This window comes from Mus pahari, chromosome 7 (assembly GCF_900095145.1).
Source record: "Mus pahari chromosome 7, PAHARI_EIJ_v1.1, whole genome shotgun sequence".
Lineage (NCBI taxonomy): Eukaryota > Metazoa > Chordata > Mammalia > Rodentia > Muridae > Mus > Mus pahari.
This window is the reverse complement of record NC_034596.1, coordinates 109,776,588-109,796,230: the sequence shown is the minus strand read 5'-3', so window position 1 is coordinate 109,796,230 and position 19,643 is coordinate 109,776,588. Positions and strand designations below refer to the sequence as shown.

The window sequence follows — 19,643 nt, the reverse complement described above, 5'->3', positions numbered from 1 at the left end:
CTTCTTCTTCTTCTTCTTCTTCTTCTTCTTCTTCTTCTTCTTCTTCTTCTTCTTCTTCTTCTTCTTCTTCTTTCTTCTTCTTCTTCTTTCTTCTTCTTTCTTCTTCTTTCTTCTTATTTCTTGCGTCTTGTTTCTTCTTCTGTTTCTCTGTGTAGCCCTGCCTGTCTGGGAACTCACTCTGTAGACCAGGCTGGCCTTAAACTCAGAAATTTGCCTGCCTCTGCCTCCCAAGTGCTGGGATTACGGCACGTACCACCATTGCCCAGTTTATCAGTTTACTTCTTGAAAGAGTAATTTTATAATTTGTGTACAGGTTATTGTGTGAACTTGTTTTTATCTCTTCTGGGTAAATAGCAAATATAATGGCTAATACTGATTTTGAACTTGACAGGATCTAGAATTACTTTTGAGATAATCCTGGAGGCATGCTAAATAGGGATTACCAGATCAGGTTAGCCTCTGGGCCTGTCTGTGAGAGATCATCTTGTTGGTTAAGATGGAAAGACTAGATGCTATCATCCGTTGTATTGTATATATGAGAGAATAGTGTTCTCTCTCTGCTCCCTGACTGCACATGTCATCCAATAGCCATCACAGGCCCCATGTGCAAGAACCCCTGCTGCCTGCCACGGCTTCCCTGAAGCTGTGATGATGGACTCACATCAGGGAAAGTGTGCCAAACTAATCCTTTCTTAAGTTACATTTATCAATTGTTTTGTCAGAGCAACATGGAAAGCCACCAAGTCAACTAAAGTACCAGATTCCTGGATTGCTCAGTGAAAAATTATGGACTGCTTTAGAAAGTGGCCGCACCATCTGCATTCCTACAAGCAGTCAGTGGCACCTGCTGCTACTCAGTGTCCTCAACAGCCTTCAGTATGACCAGTGATGTAGGGTTGGGTCATTGTAGTTGGTTGAAGTGACTCCTTATGGTGACACTTGGAGCAGACTTGTCTTTCTGTATGCTCAGATGCCATTTGTGTGTCTTCTTTGGTTAAGGTCTTTGTCCCATCTTAAAATCCTTGTTTTCTGGTAGCTGAGTTATTGATAAAAGATTTTTATGAGGTAAGGATTTTGTGAGTGTTTCTCCTATTCTGTGTTCTTCTCTTTTAACTAAGTGTTTTTTTTTTTTTCACAAATATGCTGTTTGCAAACTGTGGCTATGACAGTCCTGAACAAGAAGGGTTTCCTGTTTAAGCTGCAGTAACTTTTCTGACTATGGATCATCGTTCCTTCTGTGGCAGATTTTTACAGTTCCTCTAATGCGTTTGGGATGACTGTCTCAAAGTAACCTGCAGCTTTTCTGACAACTCCTCGCTCTCTCTCCTGCTAAGAACTGTAGCCGTTTCTGTTTTATTTTAAAACTTTCTGCTACCATATCCACCACTTACACCTCCAGATCCATAGCCACCACCATAGGGACTGCCTGAGCTTCTTCCACCAAAACTGCCCNCCTTCATGGGTCCATAATTTGATTGTTGCTGTCCACTATAATTTCCAAAGTCATTATNGTTTCCACCACCACCATAGTTACCTCCACCAAAATTTCCTCCTTCATTGTAACCATCATATCCTCCTCCACCACCACCATATCCTCCACCCTGGTTTCCATATCCTGGTCCACCACCTCTATAACCTCCTCTACTACTCTAACCAGGACCACCACCACAGCTGCCACCATCACCTCCAAATCCATTACATCCACCATCACCACCTCCATAACTACCTCTGCTGCCACCACCTCCACCACCATAGCCACCTCTTCCACCAAAGTTTCNTCCACCACCTCCAAAGTTTCCTCCACGTCCCATAAAGCTGCCAGATCCACCTCCACGACCTCTCTGGGGTCCAGCAGACTGCATCTTGTTTAGAAAGGGCCTTTTTCACTTCACAATTATGCCCATCAATAGTGTGTTATTTCTGAACAGCAATTTTATCAACTGTGTCATGATCATCAAAAGTTACAAAAGCANATCCTCTCTTTTTCCCACTCTGCCTGTCTTCCATAACCTCTATGGTTTCAATCTTGCCACACTTTTCAAAGTAGTCTCTCAGGTTATACTCTTCCGTATCCTCTTTAATACCACCAACAAAAATTTTCTTCACCGTTAAATGGGCACCAGGCTTTACAGAATCCTCTCTAGAAACAGCTCTCTTTGGTTCCACCGCACGCCCATCAACCTTGTGTGACTGAGCACACATTGCAGCATCCACCTCTTTCAACACAAGAGTAGGTCACAAAACCAAAGCCTCTGGAACGTTTTTGTTTGGGGATCTCTCATTACCACACAGTCTATAAGTGTGCCCCATTTCTCAAAATGTTCTCTTAAGCTATCATCTGTGGTTTCAAAGCTCAGCCCACCAATAAACAGCTTCCTCAGCTGCTCAGGTTCCTTTGGATCATGGCCCTCTATTTTGAGACGGGACTCGCCTCTTCCAACTCGAGTTCAATGAACTAAGTGTTTTTTAAAGTACCTCTTCAAGCACTTTTACCATCACTGATAGGTTTCTTCTCTCTGTACTATATTTATATCTGTGCTTTACACATAAAATGAGCAAGCTACTTTTTATTTCTGTACTAACCAACTTTTGCCCTTTTGGGGAGACACTGTTCCTATGGAAAGTATTTGCAGTGGCAGGTGCCATATGGATTTTGATGCTATTATAAAAGCTAACTTCTTTCAAACAGAGAAAAGAACATATAAAATTTGTTATATGACTCGGGCTCTAAGTTTTCTTTACTCTTGCTGTAATAAAATACCCCAAGAAATACATATTAAAGAAGAAAGTTCTTATTTGGCTCACAATCCAGGTTATAGGCCACCGTAGCAGGGAAGCCACAGTGGCCGGAACTGGTTACACAATGTCTAAAGTCAGAAGAAGAGAGCAACAGATGCATGCCTCAGCTCAGTCTAATCTCACCTAAAGTGTAGGGCTCAGCTCAGCAAATGGTACTTACTTTCTTCAGGCTGGGTCTTCAGGCTGGTAATCAAGACAGCCCCCCACAGGCCAGTCTGACCTAGGTCATCTTCATTGAGACTCTCCAGTGACTGTAGATTGTTGACAGTTAACACTAACCATCACATGACCCAAAGAATACCTTTTAAAACGTGGCATTTTCCAACTGCTAATTTTCACATGAATCTAGCATTGTTTTCAAAGCTCTAAATTGCTAAACCATACATGATTTTGGCAGGAGACTGGTGTGGCCTCCTCTCACTTCTTTTCTATAAAGTGATACATACAGCACTTGCTCAGGCATGTTCACTCTGTAGTTGACATCATTTCTAGAAGACTGTATGATGTGTGAGTAGCTAGTATGCTGCACTTGATATAACTCAGGCATGTTGTCTTTGTAGGTGATGTCATCTCTAGATGACTGTGTATGAAGTGTGAGTAGCTGCTATGCCCAGGGTTGAGGGAACAACAGGAAAAGTCTGTACATGCGCAGCACAGGACAGTTGTTCTTCCCCATATTTCTAGTCATGGCTGTTGGATCCACCAATGAGTACAGGGGGTTGTCTGACTGCACATAGAGTGCTCTATGAAAATACTCCCTGTGTTCCCTTTTGCTATCTAAATATCATGAGCAGAACTCTGGAGTGTGAAACTGTGGAGCTTCTGCAAGGAGAGGGGGACTGACTCTTACGTGTGGATCCTTCACATCCCGAGGGAATTTCCCCCTTGGGAGCTCTGTAATGTCTCTTCATTGTGTTTTCATTTGCTTTTTCCTAAGTTCAATACAACTCTTTTTTTTTTTTTTTTTTTTTTTTTCAATTTCTAAGTGGGGTTTGATTTCAGGTATTTTTTGTTTGTTGTTTAAGTACATTTCTAAAAGCAGTCTAAAAGAGATTTCATTCTGTTGGACCACCATCTTGTGCTTTGTGGATGGGGTGGGGCAGTGGGAGAATAGTCACACCTGAGAGTGCTTTAGTTTCTTTAATTTCTTCCGGCTATAGCTGTATATGGGATTTGAATCTCCAACTCCAAGACATTCTGTAGGCAGCTCTTTCTATCCATTTGTGGGCGGCAGTACTTCTGATAGTGGCTGTCCTGTTGAAGAGAGCTTGGTCTCATGATCTGGCTGGCACTGCTGTGTTCTCAGGCCTTGCTATTCTTTACCCTTATCAGTTGCCCGTGAGCAGCACTTCCTGAAGTCCCTCTTGTATGCCCCTCTTTTCCTAGCCTTTTTGGAGGATTCTGGCTCCAGAATCATGTCCTCTCTTTCTGGAGTGCCTGCTTAAGTTTCTCATTGTCATTGCTCTTGGTCATGGAGTATTTTGACTTCCTTCCTAACCCTGTACATGTATTTCCTCAGTGATGTAATAGTTTTGTTATGACACAAGCTTTGTTATTCATTTCTTGTTTTTCCTCTTACAAGTGTTTTGAGGTTGTAGTTTATATTTGCTAGAGATGCTGAAAATCATGGTCATGGATCTTGATGTATGGCCTACGTTAGTCTCGTGACTTAAGGAGAGAGGTATATAGAGAGATTCAGGTCTTTAGACCTGGAAGCATCCCTATATCTTTTTACGTATAATGCTGATTTCATTGCTAAGATGTGAGACTGACAGTGGGTAGTGTGGCTCTTTCATCCGTAGATGGAATCCTCACATCGGTGAACCACAGAAGCCCTCTTCAAGCCATAGAGCCGGTTATTACATCTGCCTACAAAAAACAGAGCTTCGTGCTTTCACCCTTTTCTACTCAAGAAGGTACGAGATCCCTCACACCCATGAAATCCCTTCTGCATTAGTGATGCAAAGCATTGTACTTACTAAAGCCACTGTTCTTCATTTTGTTTCTGCTTTCATTAGAAATGGCAGGCTTGTCATTTCATATTGCTTCCCTGGATGAGACTGGGGTTCTCAATGTGTGGGTAAGTAGGAATTGTGGGGTCACACAGCCATCCATTCAGCTGAGTGAACCCACAGGGGAGGAGGATGCACCTGTTCTGGGGAATGGGTCAGAGACAGAACACAATCACAAGGCAGTAAGCCCTCTGTTCTGTGAAGAGGTATGAAGTTCCCTGGCCTTTGACCTTTGGGAATTTGTAAGGAAGATTATAACAAGACATCAGTGCTAGATGATGTTAGGACTTGTACAGACAGCTACAAATGAGGTTACTGAGAGGGGAGAATACTAAGATAAAAGAATGAATAAATTTAAGTTACTAGTTCTAAAGCAGATGGTTAGTCTTTTTTTATGAAGCAGTTATATATTTTAGGATCTAATATAGCATGTTATTTTATTAAAGCTATGCCTTGTATAGATTGTTTCATAGTTATAAACTGTACCAGTATTCATTTTTTTCAATATTCTGTTTTTAGGTGGTTGTTGAATTACCAAAAGCAGATATCTCAGGTTCAATGAGTGATTTAGGTAACTATTGAAGTAAAAGTTAATATTGATTATTGTTTGCTAAAATGATTAGAGATTAAAGATACAAACACCCTCTTTGAAAAATAAGTAATTGGCAACCTGAAAAAAAATGGAAGTCAGAGTTGTATGTTGTATACTTTATCAGCTATTGGATGAACATCTCATTAGCTGGAGCAATTGAATGACATCTAACTCCATCTTCCTTTCTGTAGGCGTCATAGGCTCTGCTCAAGACTGGCATTCGTTCTGCCATGTGTCATACCTCAAGGCGGCTGTCTTCTTTCTTTTTCAGTATACTTTAGGTTTCCATGGCAGAAGTCCTCCTTCATTTGGAGCTTTCTTCTGTGGCTTTGGATTTACCCAGTGCACGTGAGTGCACTAAGTGTGACTGTCCTCAGGCCACCCACAGTGGGAATGGGAATAGGAATGCTCCCATGTAGAGCAAGAGAGATGTGGAAACACACTAGGGTCTCCCTTGGTTTTCTGTTTCCAGACCACTTAGTATGGCTTTCAGTTCCAAGAGGCCTCAGACGATTCAGTCCCATTAGATCCTGTGGTCTATTTTGTCAGCTTTCTTAATCTGAATTCCTAATCCTTACTCTAATTCTCTAATGGCAAATTCTCCTCTCATCTTATTCATGTCCCCAAGAGTTACACAGCCTTGCTCCAGGTCTCCAGATTCAGAAGAAGGCTCCTCACCAAGCAAATGCTGGTCACTTCTTATTGAAGTTCCATTCAAATCAGGTTTACTGTGGCTGTGGTTGAGACCAGGCTAGCCTGATCTGTAGATGTGTCACCTCTGTGATAGCATCAGTACTGTGTGACAGTTATAAGACACAGGCCATGCAGTGTGCTTGAAGCTGTCCTTTCTTTCTCGCAGTGAGTTGAATATATTCCTACATGCTTTTAATTCAACTGCACTCATGGTTCTGGATAGTATCTTGCCTAGTATTTGGGTTTTAACATATATAAATCCCTAATTCTTCCCTTTGTAGTAATATATCAAAGGGAGAATAGCATTGGGATAGACATTTAGCAGGGAATTTGAGAAGAGCAAAGGAAGGAATGGGAAATAAAGCCAGGCCTGGGAGCTGGAGTGCTGTGGTGTTGGAGCAGAAGTTAGAGAAGCTGATGAAGACAAACTGAGACTGAAGGAGTTTGGGACACTAGTGGCCATTCAGCAAAACCTGGAATGTTTCCAAGGATGGCTTTGAATGACAGGTGTCTTGGGTATCTACAGCACTGGGTTTGGCATTTTAACTTATTATTCAGTACATATGTTACCTGCTATTCTTACCAGTCTGAAAACGTGGGGGTATCTGGATCATGGCCCGACGGATTTCTGATGATAACCTACAAATTCTTGACTCTCCTCTTTAGCCAAGGCATAGGTACCTCAACTAGATTTAGAGGGAGTTCTGCTTGTCATTTATATTTTGGCATTCCTTCTGGTTATAGATACTTAAATAAAGAAGAATGAATCCAGGCAACTGTAGATAGGTTTTGATTTAGCTTACATTAAAAGATGTGCATATTTGTGGTTTGTCTGATTCTAGGTCTGATACCTGGAGGGAGGATCAAGTTGGTACACAGTACTGTAATCCAGTTGGGCAACAGGTGAGACTCCCTCTGGGGATTAAACATCTCCCTCATCCCAGAAAGACTTTACTTCCTGTTAAATGCATGCTCTGTTTTTGCAATGAGGACCCAATTTCTTTCTTTTTTTTTTTATTAGATATTTTCTTTATTTACATTTCAAATGTTATCCCCTTTCCTAGTTTCCCCTCCGAAAATCCCCTATCCCCTCCCCTCTATCCCTGCTTCCCAACCCACTCACTCCCATTCCTGGTCCTGGCATTCCCCTATATTGGGGCATAGAGCCTTCACAGGGCCAAGGGCCTCTCTCCCATTGATGACCAACTAGGCCATCCTCATCTACATATGCAGCTAGTTGCTACTATTCTAATGCCTTCAGGTGTGTCACACATTTGCTGGGCTTCTGTAAGACTCTTCTCTCTACTGTAGACTTCTCACTTCATATCATGTATTGTATTTATTTTTTAATTGTAATTTCCTCCAAAAATTAACAGTATACTCTTGCAGGACTTAATTATATAATCTTCAAAGTGAAATAGCTAATGTATTTGATGCCATGTTTTCTCTCAAAACTCATAGCTGTGTTTTTGCAAGATCTGTGGGAAAGGAGGAGCAGAGGCAGACTGTATTATAACGAGAGTCCTAACTTAGTAGCCTCCCCTACCTGGGGTAAATAGGGGTGGCAGCCCATACTGACATATGACAAAGACATAGGTCTTTGTCTCCTCTTCTGCCAGTTGTGGACTACGGATGTCCTGGGCCCAGTAGCCATTTTGTCCTCAGTGATCCAGCAAGCATGCCACTGAAGAAGAACAGCCCTTCTGTGTGTCGTTATGAGAATGATGTGTTGGTAGTATGGACACAGACATGTGGGAGCCTGAGGAAGGGGATTAGTTAGATCTAGAATGAAATGGGAACTTTTTGAGAAAGTGATTTATGGTAGTTGGAATAAGAATAACTCCCCCATAGGCTCATTTACTTGAATGTTAAATCACTAGGAGTAGGCTCTGAGATTATAGAAGCCCATGCCAGGCCCAGTGTCTTTCTCTCTACCTTGCTGTCTATGAATCAGGATGTAAAGATCTGAGTTACTGCTTCACCATCATGTCTGTCTGCTTCCTTCCATGATGATCATGCACTAATCTTTTAATACTGTAAGTGAGCCTCCAGTTAAAAGCTCCCTTTAATAAGTGTTGCCGTGGTCATGATTTCTCCTTACAGTAATAGAACATTGACTAAGCCATAATAACTGGGGTTGGTGCTTAAAAGGTTAAAGCTTGCTCTTGGTAAAGTAGTCATGGTTCTAAGGCAAAATGTGCTTGTATTTTGAGATACCTGCCAGTGTGATGTTGAGAACATGGGAGTTGGGGCTGGTCTTGCCTAGTCTGCTTCTGTGATGGCAGTCTAGACAAAGGGTCTTACTCTGAAAAAGTGGAATGTTATTTTTGTTATATAGGATAATCAACTTGGAAAAACATGAGTTTGGAATACAGTAAGGGAGATTGGAGTCAAGGAAATCAATTTAGAGACCACTGTAGCAGCCTGTATGAAAAACAGCATGGGTGTGGAGAATCAGATGTGAATTGAAGAGTAGAAGTGGAAACTTGGTGTTCAGCCAGATTATGAGGCCTTTACAGTAAATTGTGGCTCAAGCCCTGTACAATCTTAGATATGTTGGGCTTGCCCCAGTTGTAGACCTAAAACTGAGACCCCTGAACAGGACTCTAGAATTCACTGTCCCTTTAGTGTGAGAAAAATTTAGCAAGTTTCACCCCAGTTGAGGGAAAATGGGTACTTGGAAGAACTTGAAACCTCAAGCTAGATGTGGGCTCAGGAACCTGCAAGTTTGGGATGTGAACATCAGATTCCCAGGGACCTTGAGACATAAGGGCAACTGCCTGGTGGAAAGCTGGAGGTTATGGAATTTCAGCAAGACATCTGCAAAAGATGAGTTCACATGCTCACCTGCCAGAAGCAAGGGGAAGTGGTGCACCTTGTAAGAACTGTCATCAGAGTGGAACTCATTGGTTAGTACAGACTCACCTTGTCTCCGTATCAGACCTCTTGGCAATTGCACAATCTAAAAAACACGTTTAGAAGCAATATTGTAATTTCTAAAATTTCCACCAATGAGTGGTTAGATAATAGATTCAACATGGTTGATAGAAGAGTCAGTAACAAAATGGTGGATCTGCAGAACCGATCAAGTGTGTGATACCAGAGAAAGGAATAGGATGCAGAATAACTGAAACCATGGAGGCAGCCTGATAGGAGCGGCTCCTCTTTGGAGGCAGCCTAATAGGCACGACTCCTCATTGGAGGCCTGATTGGAGCAGCTTTTCATTGGAGGGAGCCTGATAGGAGTGGCTTGTCATTTTGTAAAGGCCATGTGTTCATCTCTGCTATTTATTTTTCAGTCTTTCTCATAAAGATAGTGAACTGTGGGGGTCCACACAAACACTGAGTGTCAAATTCCTGCCTTCAGATCCTAATCACTTTGTTGTTGGCACCGACATGGTTAGTAGTGGCTTACATTTCATCCTTTCTACCTAGAGCTACCTGATAAATAACTTAACTTACTGTTTGCTTTTGTTATAATATCTGAAACGTATTTCTTGAATATTGTGTTGTCCAGTCTTGTGTCTAATCTTTGGCTATTTTTGGTGTTCTTGTAATAATTAGGGACTTATAAGCCACAGTACCAGGCAAGATTGGAGAGTATCTCCCAAGGTGTTCAAACCTGAGCAACACGGTGTCAGACCAATAAAAGTTAACGTGATTGATTTTTCACCATTTGAAGAAACAGTATTCTTGGTAAGAAAGTCACTTTTTGGTTAAATTATTTACCTTTTGGGGCAACATAACCTTGTAATTCAGTAGAAAATTTAGAAAGTTATGGTCTCTTAGTAGTCTACAAACTACTCATTAGTTGGACCTCAGTGATCTAAAAATGAGACACAGGGTATTATTAACAAAAACTAAATCAAATTGACTCAGAAATTTAACTCTCTTAAGAAATGCTTTGTTTAGTTGCAGGATACTTGGGATTTGAAAGGAAGATACCCATGGTCAACCGGCTCTCATGGCAACTAACCCAGTCCCACAAAACAGTCATCATTCCTTTCTGAGACCACAAGCCCCTGACCTAATTACCTTTCACTTGATTCATCCCATAAATGTCACACTGCCTCTCAACACTGTTATGTTGAGGACTAAGTCTCTAGCACATGAGTCAGTGGGGACAAACTTGATTCAGACCATAGCAATGGTTTACCGGCTGCCTAAGTGTGCAGTCTCAGCATGGATAGTTTAACCCCTTGTGCAGATGCAGAGAAGCCAGTTTTCAGTATCCAAGACACTGCTTGTGTCTGAGTTAAGTTGCACACCCAGACATTGTGTTCAGAGATTATTCAGCTTCACTCTTGCCCCTCTTTCCAGTATGATTTTGTTATTTATATGAAATTAAAGTTTAAAATGTGTCTCTGTTGGTATTTTGCTTTAGAATTTGATTCTAGTTGAATATATATTATTTATCGTCTCAGAATTTTATACAAGTGTATCTTTTTTTGAGTATGGGAAGGATTAAAGAGCAAGGAAGAATTAATCTTCTTTTTCTAGGTTAATAATTTGATCTTTCACTAAACCACCTAAGTTTTGTTTTATGACATGCTGTCACTAGAGAAACAACTGTTTAAAAAGGTGACACTGCACCTGTGGAGCCAGGCTCGCACCTGTGCAGCAGTCAGTGACACTCAACTTTTAAACAAGTGTTTACATTTCCATTGGGCACACTGACAGTTGCTGTCTGGTCCACAGTGAGTGCTCATGGTTGCTCACCTCACTGTTTGTGAGGACAAGGGGGCTGGTGTCTGTTTCCAGGTCGTGCACTCACTCTCTGTGAGGAGGATAGGTTTTTTAAATTTAAAAAAAAATTTTTTTTTCTTCGAGACAGGGTTTCTCTGTATAGCCCTGGCTGTCCTGGAACTCACTTTGTAGGCCTCAGAAATCTGCCTGCCTCTGCCTCCTAAGTGCTGGGATTAAATTTACTTTTTCACTTTACATCCCATTCACTGTCCCTCTCCCATTCATCCTCTTCTACCATCCTTCCCCTATCCTCTCTCCCTTTCTCCTCTGAGCTGGTGGGGATACTCCTGGGTAGCTCCCCCCCCCCTGGCATTTCAAGTGTGAGGATAGGTTAATGATAAGTCTTTATATTCAGAAAGCAAGAGCAAGCCAAAATGTTATTGTACAAACAGGAAAAGCTAATGCTCTGAAAACTTTTCCTGGGTGTTAGGATCGAAACTGAAAGAAAGAACAACAGGGTTTCCACATCCCAATTGCAGGCTGGCTGTTCAGATGGAAGCATCAGGCTGCACCAGCTGACGTCTGAGAGGCCCGTCATGCAGTGGGACAACAGCACCAGTGGCCACGCTGTTACTAGTCTGCAGTGGTCCCCGACAAGGCCTGCAGTGTTCCTGGTCCAGGATGATGCGTCTAGGATCTATGTCTGGGATCTTCTTGAGAATGACCTGGGTCCTGTGGCCCAGCAGCCCATCTCTCCAGATAAGTGAGTACAGGCCAGCCACCCTCATCCTTCTCTTCTTAAATCACAGGTTCAAGTTTAACATTTAACACATTCGTATGCATTATATAGTCAAAAATACTTTTTAACAGTAGGTTTAGTTTGTAGTCAAATCAATCAAAACATACACAGAGCTCCTATATGTCCTTGGACCCCCTCAGTTGTGCACCCCCCTTGCTGCCAAGATCTCCATCCATGTGTGCTTTGCTGTAGTTGTCCCATACTGACATGTCATATGCATCCTATTCCATTTTACATTGGCTTCATTCTTGCTGATCCTTAAGCAATACTGTGAAAACCACTTTAACCTGCAGTCGTTTTATAGCTAGCATCAGACGGCACAGTAGCTGGGTGAGTAGCACTCTTCATCACTATCATTTTGGTAGAAACAGTTTCTGTGATGACTCACAGATTCAACATGAGCCGTCTACAGTGTATCCCTTCAGGTTTCTCAAAGATGGCAGGACATGTGAGGCATAAGCCATGGAGTCACCAGTCCCCACGCACCCTTCCCACTGCGTGCGAATGAAACCTGCTACTTGAAGTTCAAAGCGTGTAAATTGCTATTGATCCTTGATTAAAAGCTTAACATTTATTTATTTATGCGTGTGCACAATTGTATGTGCTGTGGTGCCCATGTGGAGGTGAGATGACAGCCTGTGGGACAAAAGATCCGTAAGGTATAAAAAAAAAAAAAAAAAAAAAGAGTGAAGCCCTAATAAAGTATTGTGAAACCAAACAAAAGGCAAAAAACCAAAGCAGTCCATTAGGTTTGTTGTGTGTCTTCCATCTGCTTCTGGGCATGGGCCTGACTTTAAGTGTGGTTTGCGTACCTTGTAGCACTTTGTTAGAGAAAGATAATTCCTCCTGTGAATGGACACAAACTGGAGATAGCTTCCGGCTGTGTGGTTTTGTGTCTGCTTCCTCTCCTAGCCCTAGAACCTCTTCTGGCTTAGACAGTGCAGTCGTGTGGGTGCTGTCACAGTCTCTGGGTTCACACATGCTTCAGACCTGTGTGTGTGTCTTTGGTGTCCTCCATCCCCTCTGGCTCTTAGAACTTTCCTGCCTCCTCTTCCACAGGCTTCCCTAAGCCCTGAGGGGAGGGATTTGATAGTGGCATCTCACTTAGAACTGAGTGTTCCAGCGTCTTTAACTCTCTGCACATTGTTCAATTGTGGTCTCTGTATTTGTTCCAACCTACTGCAGGAGGGAGCTTCTCTGATGGTGGCTGAGCAAGACACTGATCTATGGGTATGGCAGAATGACTTTAGGAGGTTTTTTTCTTGCTGTGTTCCTTTGGAAGAGTGGTAGGTAGTATGTGGGTTTTCCATGGCTCTCTAGCCTATGAAGTTTCAGGTTCTTGGTTACCTAAGCAGTGTCAGGGACAGGCTCCAATCATGGAGTGAGTCCTAATTGCAGTTGTAATATGGTTACTCCCACATTTATGCCACTATTATATCAGTATATCTTGCAGCCAGGTCTCCATTATGGATTGCAAGGTTTATAGCTGGGCTAGTGTTTATATTTCTCTTCTGGTAGAGTTCCTTCCAGTACCGTGAAAACGGAGTCAATAGGGGTGAAGTCTCTAGATAGGCGTCAGCTTGACTTCTACAGTTCAGTGAGTTATATAGGTGCTGTCTTCAGCAATGGGGCCTTGCCATCAGCTTGTGGAGAGCAACTAGTAGCTTTGGCAAAAGTCTGGATTGTTTGGGGGTTTCTATGGAGCCCCTTTGGCCAACAACTTGATTAGATGTAACCCATTCCTGGTACTAAAGGTTTTATTCGGTGTCAAGACATGTCTAGTTGAGCTTTGTCTCCCCCTTTATTTGATGACTGCAGTTTATATTTCTTTTATATATGTACATTTTTTTTAAAAAGTTTCCACTATATTAGGTTTCCACATGATTTCTCACTACCCCCCATATCCCCGCCTTTATACCTTCTTCCCTCCTTGGTTGATCAGTTCAAATGAAGTTTAAGAAGAAATATTTGATACAATGTAAAGGTGATATTAAGATCTGAAATAAATAAAGATAACATTTATTTAGTTCTAGTGGTGGGTAAATTGGTATTATTCTAACTAAATATTCATCAATAGAACTGTCTATGGTGGCATGTATGTAATCCTAGCACTTGAGAATCTGAGACAGGGGGATTACAAGTTTTAGGCCAGCTTGGACTTATAGGGAATTCCTGTCCAACTTGGACTACATAACCAGACCTCATCACAAAAGAAAAGGAAACAAAAATTATATCAACATCTGAGCATGGTGGCTCATGCCCATCACCCCAGTATATGGGAGACTGAAGCAGGAAGAGGAACAGCAGTCCTCCGCCAGTCAGTCAGGGATTACAGAGCAGTCTGTGCAGCATAGGGACTCTGTGGGTCACATATGAACACATTTTACATATAGAAAGTCTGTCAAGAGTCCTGCGGAGGCCATGGCAGAGGGTCAGACACTTTCTGCTGGTCTGGGAAGGACCTGAGAGGGGCAGGCTTCCCTTCAGATTGTACTTCTGAGACTAGCTACTGGAGGAGGCAAGGGTGGAGTTGGTGTCACTGCTCACCTTGGTAGGACAGTGGCATGCAGAGGGCACACAGGGGTCAGCACATGATGGGATGGGCTGCTCACAGGGAGGTAATGCTGTGGAGGGCCTGGGGCTCAAGGCAGGCCTCAGCTGGAGAGTGGATCTGTGGGCTTTGGCATTTATTCATCTGTGGTTGAGATTGGTGGCCTGAGATACTGGGAAACCCTCACACTAGGGATCATCCCACTGCCCGTGTGACTGGGAGGCCTGTTGAGCAGTTTGAAGGTCCCATTGTTGGAGGTATTGATGCACATGGGCAGGGAGGAGCATCAGATGGGGAATGTCACACTCGTGTGAAGTAGTGGAAGTCATCATCTGCAGCTACACATTCTGTGAGCTGCCTTCATGGATCTCCCCAGATCCCTGAGATGTAGAATTTTTTTTTTTTTTTGGTTTTTTGAGGCAGGGTTTCTCTGTGTAGCCCTGGCTGTCCTGGAACTCACTCTGTACACCAGGCTGGCCTTGAACTCAGAAATCTGCCTGCCCCTGCCTCTCAAGTGCTAGGATTAAAGGCATGCGCCACCACTGCCCAGCTTGTTCTAACATTTTTTAGCCACCTCTTCTTTTTCATATGTCTCTTGAATATAGATATTTACTCTGGTAACAGAAAGTCACACACTTGTATACTGCCTTCCCAGTTCATGTTCTTTTTTGTCTACAGGCTTGTGGCTATGACTATCGTGGGGGAACCGGAGAAGACCAGTGGTAGCTTTGTGGCCCTGGTGTTGGCCAGGACCTCTGGCACGGTCGACGTCCAAAACCTGAAGAGGCGGTGGACCACCCCAGCAGTAGATGAGCATAGGCAGCTGTGTCTGCTTCTTCAGAAATGAAGACTTAGTGTCAGGAGAATGATGGGCACATGAGACTTGATTACAGATGGATCCCTTAATGCTGTGTTCATGTGATTTTTGTATACATAGAATATGTATATTCTGTACATAATTTGTTTTAGAAGAAAAGTACTTTGGTATTCCCAGGAAATAAATCACTATTTTTAATGGAAACAGTGAACATTTTAGTATATACTAAAACTTCAAAGGGAATATCAAGTGATGTCTTGAAAGCTCTTCCAAGAGTGTTTCTAGTTATTTTTGGAACTATTTAAAAATACTGTCACATTTATTACTGAATTTTAAACAGTCCACCATGAAAAAGTACTTTAATGGATTATTTTTTTAGCCACGCATAAAATGATGTACATATATCTGAAGTAAGAGAAATTGCTCACTTTGAAGGTGACCTCCATCAGCCTTCTGTTTTTAAGGTTTTCTTGAACACCAGCTTTTGGTATGCTTTCAATGGCACTCATAGAATTGAGTCAGACACATTCACGGTATGATTTAGTGTGAAAACCATCCTCATATAGAAATAATACAAGTAAATAAATTTTTTTGAGAATGGAATAATAGGGACTTACTAATTGATTTATGCTGTTGTAACAGTTTGCAAGCACTGGTTCACAATTTTCATTTTGTTTACACAGTTTTATTTCTTACAGCTAGAGACGCTAGAAGTTCAAGGCTGGGACCCCAGGGCTAGGAGTCCAGGGCTAGGAGTCCGAGGTTCTGCTTAGGCTGTTGTCATCCTCCAAGATGGCACTGCAGCCATATCCTTACTTGGCAAAGGTGATGGACAAAGGGTGCTAGTGTGCTCCCTCACTCTCTCTAACCAATCCTCTCGTGATGGCTCACCATCTCCTAATACCATTGCCTTGTGGCTCAAGTGCTGGTTTTTGAATTGGAAGGCCACACACATCAAGCCACACAGGAGGGTCTGAGGGTGAGCTCGTGGGAAAACTGCCTGGGTCCTGCCAGTAGATCTGTAGGGAATACAAGCAGCACATTTAAAGCTCTTTCTGCACTTTTCCAGCGAGAACTGCAATGTCTTGGGCCTGGATAGTGCCTGGAAAACTCTGCTGTCAGCCTCTGATCCATGGGGATATGGCCGTATTCCCATAGACCATATGCTCTGACATTCTCTTTCAATCCTTGTGTAACTACCCCCAGCATCTCATCCTGTGTAACTACCTCCAGCTTCTCATCCTGTGTAACTACCTCCAGCTTCTCATCCTGTGTAACTACCCCTAGCATCTCATCCGTCTTTGCTTCTTTTTTTCATTGTGTTGACTCAGAGCTCATTCGTTTATCATGAAAAGGACAGAGTAGTTCAGAGTGTTCTGTCTCAGTATGTACATGTGCACATGACACACAAGCACATGCACAGGACATACATGCAGGCATGTACAGATACATGGAACATCCAGATGCTGACCCGGTCAGGTACTGCTGTAGTTGGCTGGTTTCTCTCCATAAGATGGCACTGTCTTTGTTCACTGTCATACTGGTCACTGAATCACAAGGAGCAGTGGGCAGCTGCAGAGGCAGAACACAGTGGTGTAGCACTGCTTGGCAGAATGGGAGGGCTGTAAGAATGTGTCGACAGAGGGCATGTTTATGTGACTGGCACAGAGCCACTGAGTAAGTGGATGTTTAGCCAACCCGTGTTAAACAAAGGACTGGAATCTCCTCTCTGCAGCTTCATAAAACTCATGAGTCAGTTACAGATGTGGGAGTTAGATGAGGCCCTGGGCTCAGTGACTGGGACAGAGTGTTCAAGATGGATGCTGAGTACAGGTTTCCTTCTCAAGTTAGAATCAGTATTCTTATGTCTTTGGATTTCCTCTGTATCGTGGTGTCTGCAAGTCTTAGACAATTGCCTCGGTTGGCAGCCACCTCCATCTGACTCTTTGCTGGCTCTGAATTGCTCCCAGGTTGTGTGGCACTTTTGAGTTGTGTGACCCGGTGTAGCACTGTGTGAGAATCATTTTGAATGCAATGCCATGTGGATAGGTGAAGATCAAAAACCTTCAGTTGGTTTCTTCCTTTGTTCATTCATTTGTCCCCCAGTGTTGCTTAGGCTGAACGGTGTCACAGGAGGAGGGACGATAGACAGAAAAGTTGTAACAAGAGGGAAGGCCAGCACTTAGTGGCTGTGTGGCTCTCTAGACGGCTATGTAGTTTTGATGTGGCACATTATCTGTGACCCAGAGCCATGTGATGAGTGTACACAGGGTTGAGAGACTGTTCTTTTCTCAGTATTTGCAGCCACCACTCCCACAGTGTTAGAATGTTTCCTTCTCAGGCTCCATAGCTGAGTGTCCTGTGATTTACACAGAAGTGCCAAGATTTTATAGAGGAAGGAAAAGAGGCCTCTCTTCTCTAGGGATGACAACCCAATGTATAATCCTCTCTACCCTTCATTGAAATGGGTTCTCTAGTAACGGCCAACCCCTCTCCTGAATGTTGGCAACACCCTCGTAGAATGAAAGCAAAGTGTGATTGCCCTGCTTACTGCAGCCTCTCCCCACCAGTGACAACAAAAACCCAAAGAGCATCCCACAACAGCTCAGGGAGATGGTCCAGCTTCCCCTGGCCAGCATGTGTATATCCTGGGAGGTGGGATGCTCCTCTCCCTTATGGATTAGATCCAACCCAGTGATCACCTATAATCATTTATAACTCGACACTCCAAATTATAAGTTTACCAGAAGGAATCCTGGGGACATGAAGGTTGGAAGAGCTGCATTAGTAGTGCCATATATGGAAAATACATTTTCTTTTTTGAATACTTTGTTTAGAACACTTGGAACAGTGGAGCACAGAAGACAACCATGCTAGCCTGCAGTTGTATATCAGACATTCTTAGAGTTTTAGTTTGAGGGAAGAGCAAATCCGAGCATGAGGTGGATTCGACATGGGAGTGCTTCGCCGTGTTTGATCCTTACTGTGATCTTGGCTGGCTGGAGAGTCATCTAGGAAATGGAGGAACACCTCTGGCTGTGTTTATGAGTGTAGTTCAGAAAAGATTCACTGAGGAGAAGACCCACTCTGGAATATGGGCCATATTATTCCTAGGGCTGAGGCCCTCAAACCAGATGAGGGTCGGCATTGCCTTCTCTCTGCTTCCTGGCCCTCCATGATGTGAACTGCTCTACCACACCACACCACACTACTACACCACCCACACACAGACTGACACACATGAACATGCAACACACACACACACACACACACACACACACACACACACACACACACCACCGCTGCCACTACTACCACAATGGATTGAGCCCTCTCAAGCAATGACAGAATAAAGTTCTCCTCTCCTTAAGCTGTTCCGCCCCTGGTTTCTGTGTAGTATTGGTCATTGCTAATAAAACAAATTAACATAAATATCCCCTGAGGATGCTGGAGTAGCTCAGTTAGGGATAAAGCATGGCATGATGCCGTGAGGAGAGGGCTCAGCTGCTAGAAGAAAGGCTGGGCTCCCTGAGGAGCCTGATGGAACTAAATGCTGTGGGTAGGAGGGAAGGAGGGGATGAGAATAAAAGGACTTTTCAGAATTATTGCTGTATTTTAGTTTCCTTTTTTTTTTTTTTTTTGCCTTGAGAAAGTTGAGTGTTTGAGTGTTTATAGTGATTCCACTTGGTGTGTTATGTTGATGTATCAGTTACAGCTCTTAGTGGTTTCCTGGGGTTTATAGCATCACTTTTCTCTTGCTTAAGTCATTTTTTTCTTGTTTTGGCTTTTTGAGACAGGGTTTTTCTGTATAGCCCTGGCTGTCGTGGAACTCATTTTGTAGACTAGCCTCGAACTCAGAAATCCGCCTGCCTCTGCCTCCCAAGTGCTGGGATTAAAGGCGTGCACTACCACACCCAGCTTTGCTTAAGTCATTACCCTTCCTCCAGACAGTCATGCCTTTCCTCCTGCTGAGCTTTAGGGTTAGCATTAGGGTAGGTTAGGGTTAGGGTTAGGGAGAGGGGTCTTGTCAGGTCTGGGACTTACTTAGGATTCTTCCCATTACATCGAGGGTTCACAGCGTTGGTTTGTGAGATCTTTGCCTTTCAACGTTCTGCTTAGCACCTTGGTGAGCCCTGCCTCACAGACCATGACTTGTGCAAAACACAGGCCTGTTGGTGGGGCTGAGGGCGTCTGAGATGTGCAGTTTCTAGGTTCCCGCCCTTTCCAGAATCTGTTCCTCCCACTTCACCAACTGCATGGTGTCCTGAGGAGATGGAGTGAAGGTCCTGGTAGAGTTCTTCCTCTTCCCGGCAGCTCCTGTTGTCACCAGCTTCTGTGGGTGTGTGTGGGTTCATCAGAGGGTCTAGGCCTCAGGGCGTCCAACATGGCACCAAATCTACAGATGCTGTCTCAAAGCTTTGGTCTGGGTTGTCTCTGCTTACTGATGACTGAAGGTATATGCCCCAGTTCTCAGTGAGCTTATCCTGAGGGAACCTAACTGATAGCTCCACATCAAGTGGTTCTTTATCCATTCACAACCGAGAAGTTATTGAACAGAAGATAAAAGTGCATTTGTAAAAGCATCATGCAGTATGGCATGCCAGGCACAAGGGGGCAGCAGTAGCCACCTGAGCTCTGCCCAGCCTACTTTTCCACACTTTATGCCTGAATGCTTGATTCCAAACACAACAAGA

At 43.3% G+C, this 19,643-nt stretch overlaps 1 protein-coding gene and 1 pseudogene across 4 annotated transcripts in view; one reads left to right on the top strand and one right to left on the bottom strand.

Annotated features, from left to right (window-relative positions):
* Nucleotides 1-15,153, top strand: part of Wdr60 (WD repeat domain 60) — a 49,788-nt gene extending 34,635 nt beyond the window's left edge. For all 4 annotated transcript variants that reach the window (XM_029541035.1, XM_029541037.1, XM_021201733.2 and 1 more), the window contains 8 exons: nucleotides 4,602-4,715; nucleotides 4,818-4,879; nucleotides 5,331-5,382; nucleotides 6,939-6,999; nucleotides 9,396-9,495; nucleotides 9,661-9,792; nucleotides 11,322-11,545; nucleotides 14,811-15,153. In XM_029541035.1, the coding sequence (XP_029396895.1) occupies nucleotides 4,602-4,715; nucleotides 4,818-4,879; nucleotides 5,331-5,382; nucleotides 6,939-6,999; nucleotides 9,396-9,495; nucleotides 9,661-9,792; nucleotides 11,322-11,545; nucleotides 14,811-14,979 (914 nt within the window). In that variant the 3' untranslated portion in view covers nucleotides 14,980-15,153. The remainder of the gene's footprint in view (nucleotides 1-4,601; nucleotides 4,716-4,817; nucleotides 4,880-5,330; nucleotides 5,383-6,938; nucleotides 7,000-9,395; nucleotides 9,496-9,660; nucleotides 9,793-11,321; nucleotides 11,546-14,810) is intronic.
* LOC110324295 lies at nucleotides 1,296-2,408 on the bottom strand (annotated as a pseudogene).
* Nucleotides 15,154-19,643: the final 4,490 nt, after the last annotated feature.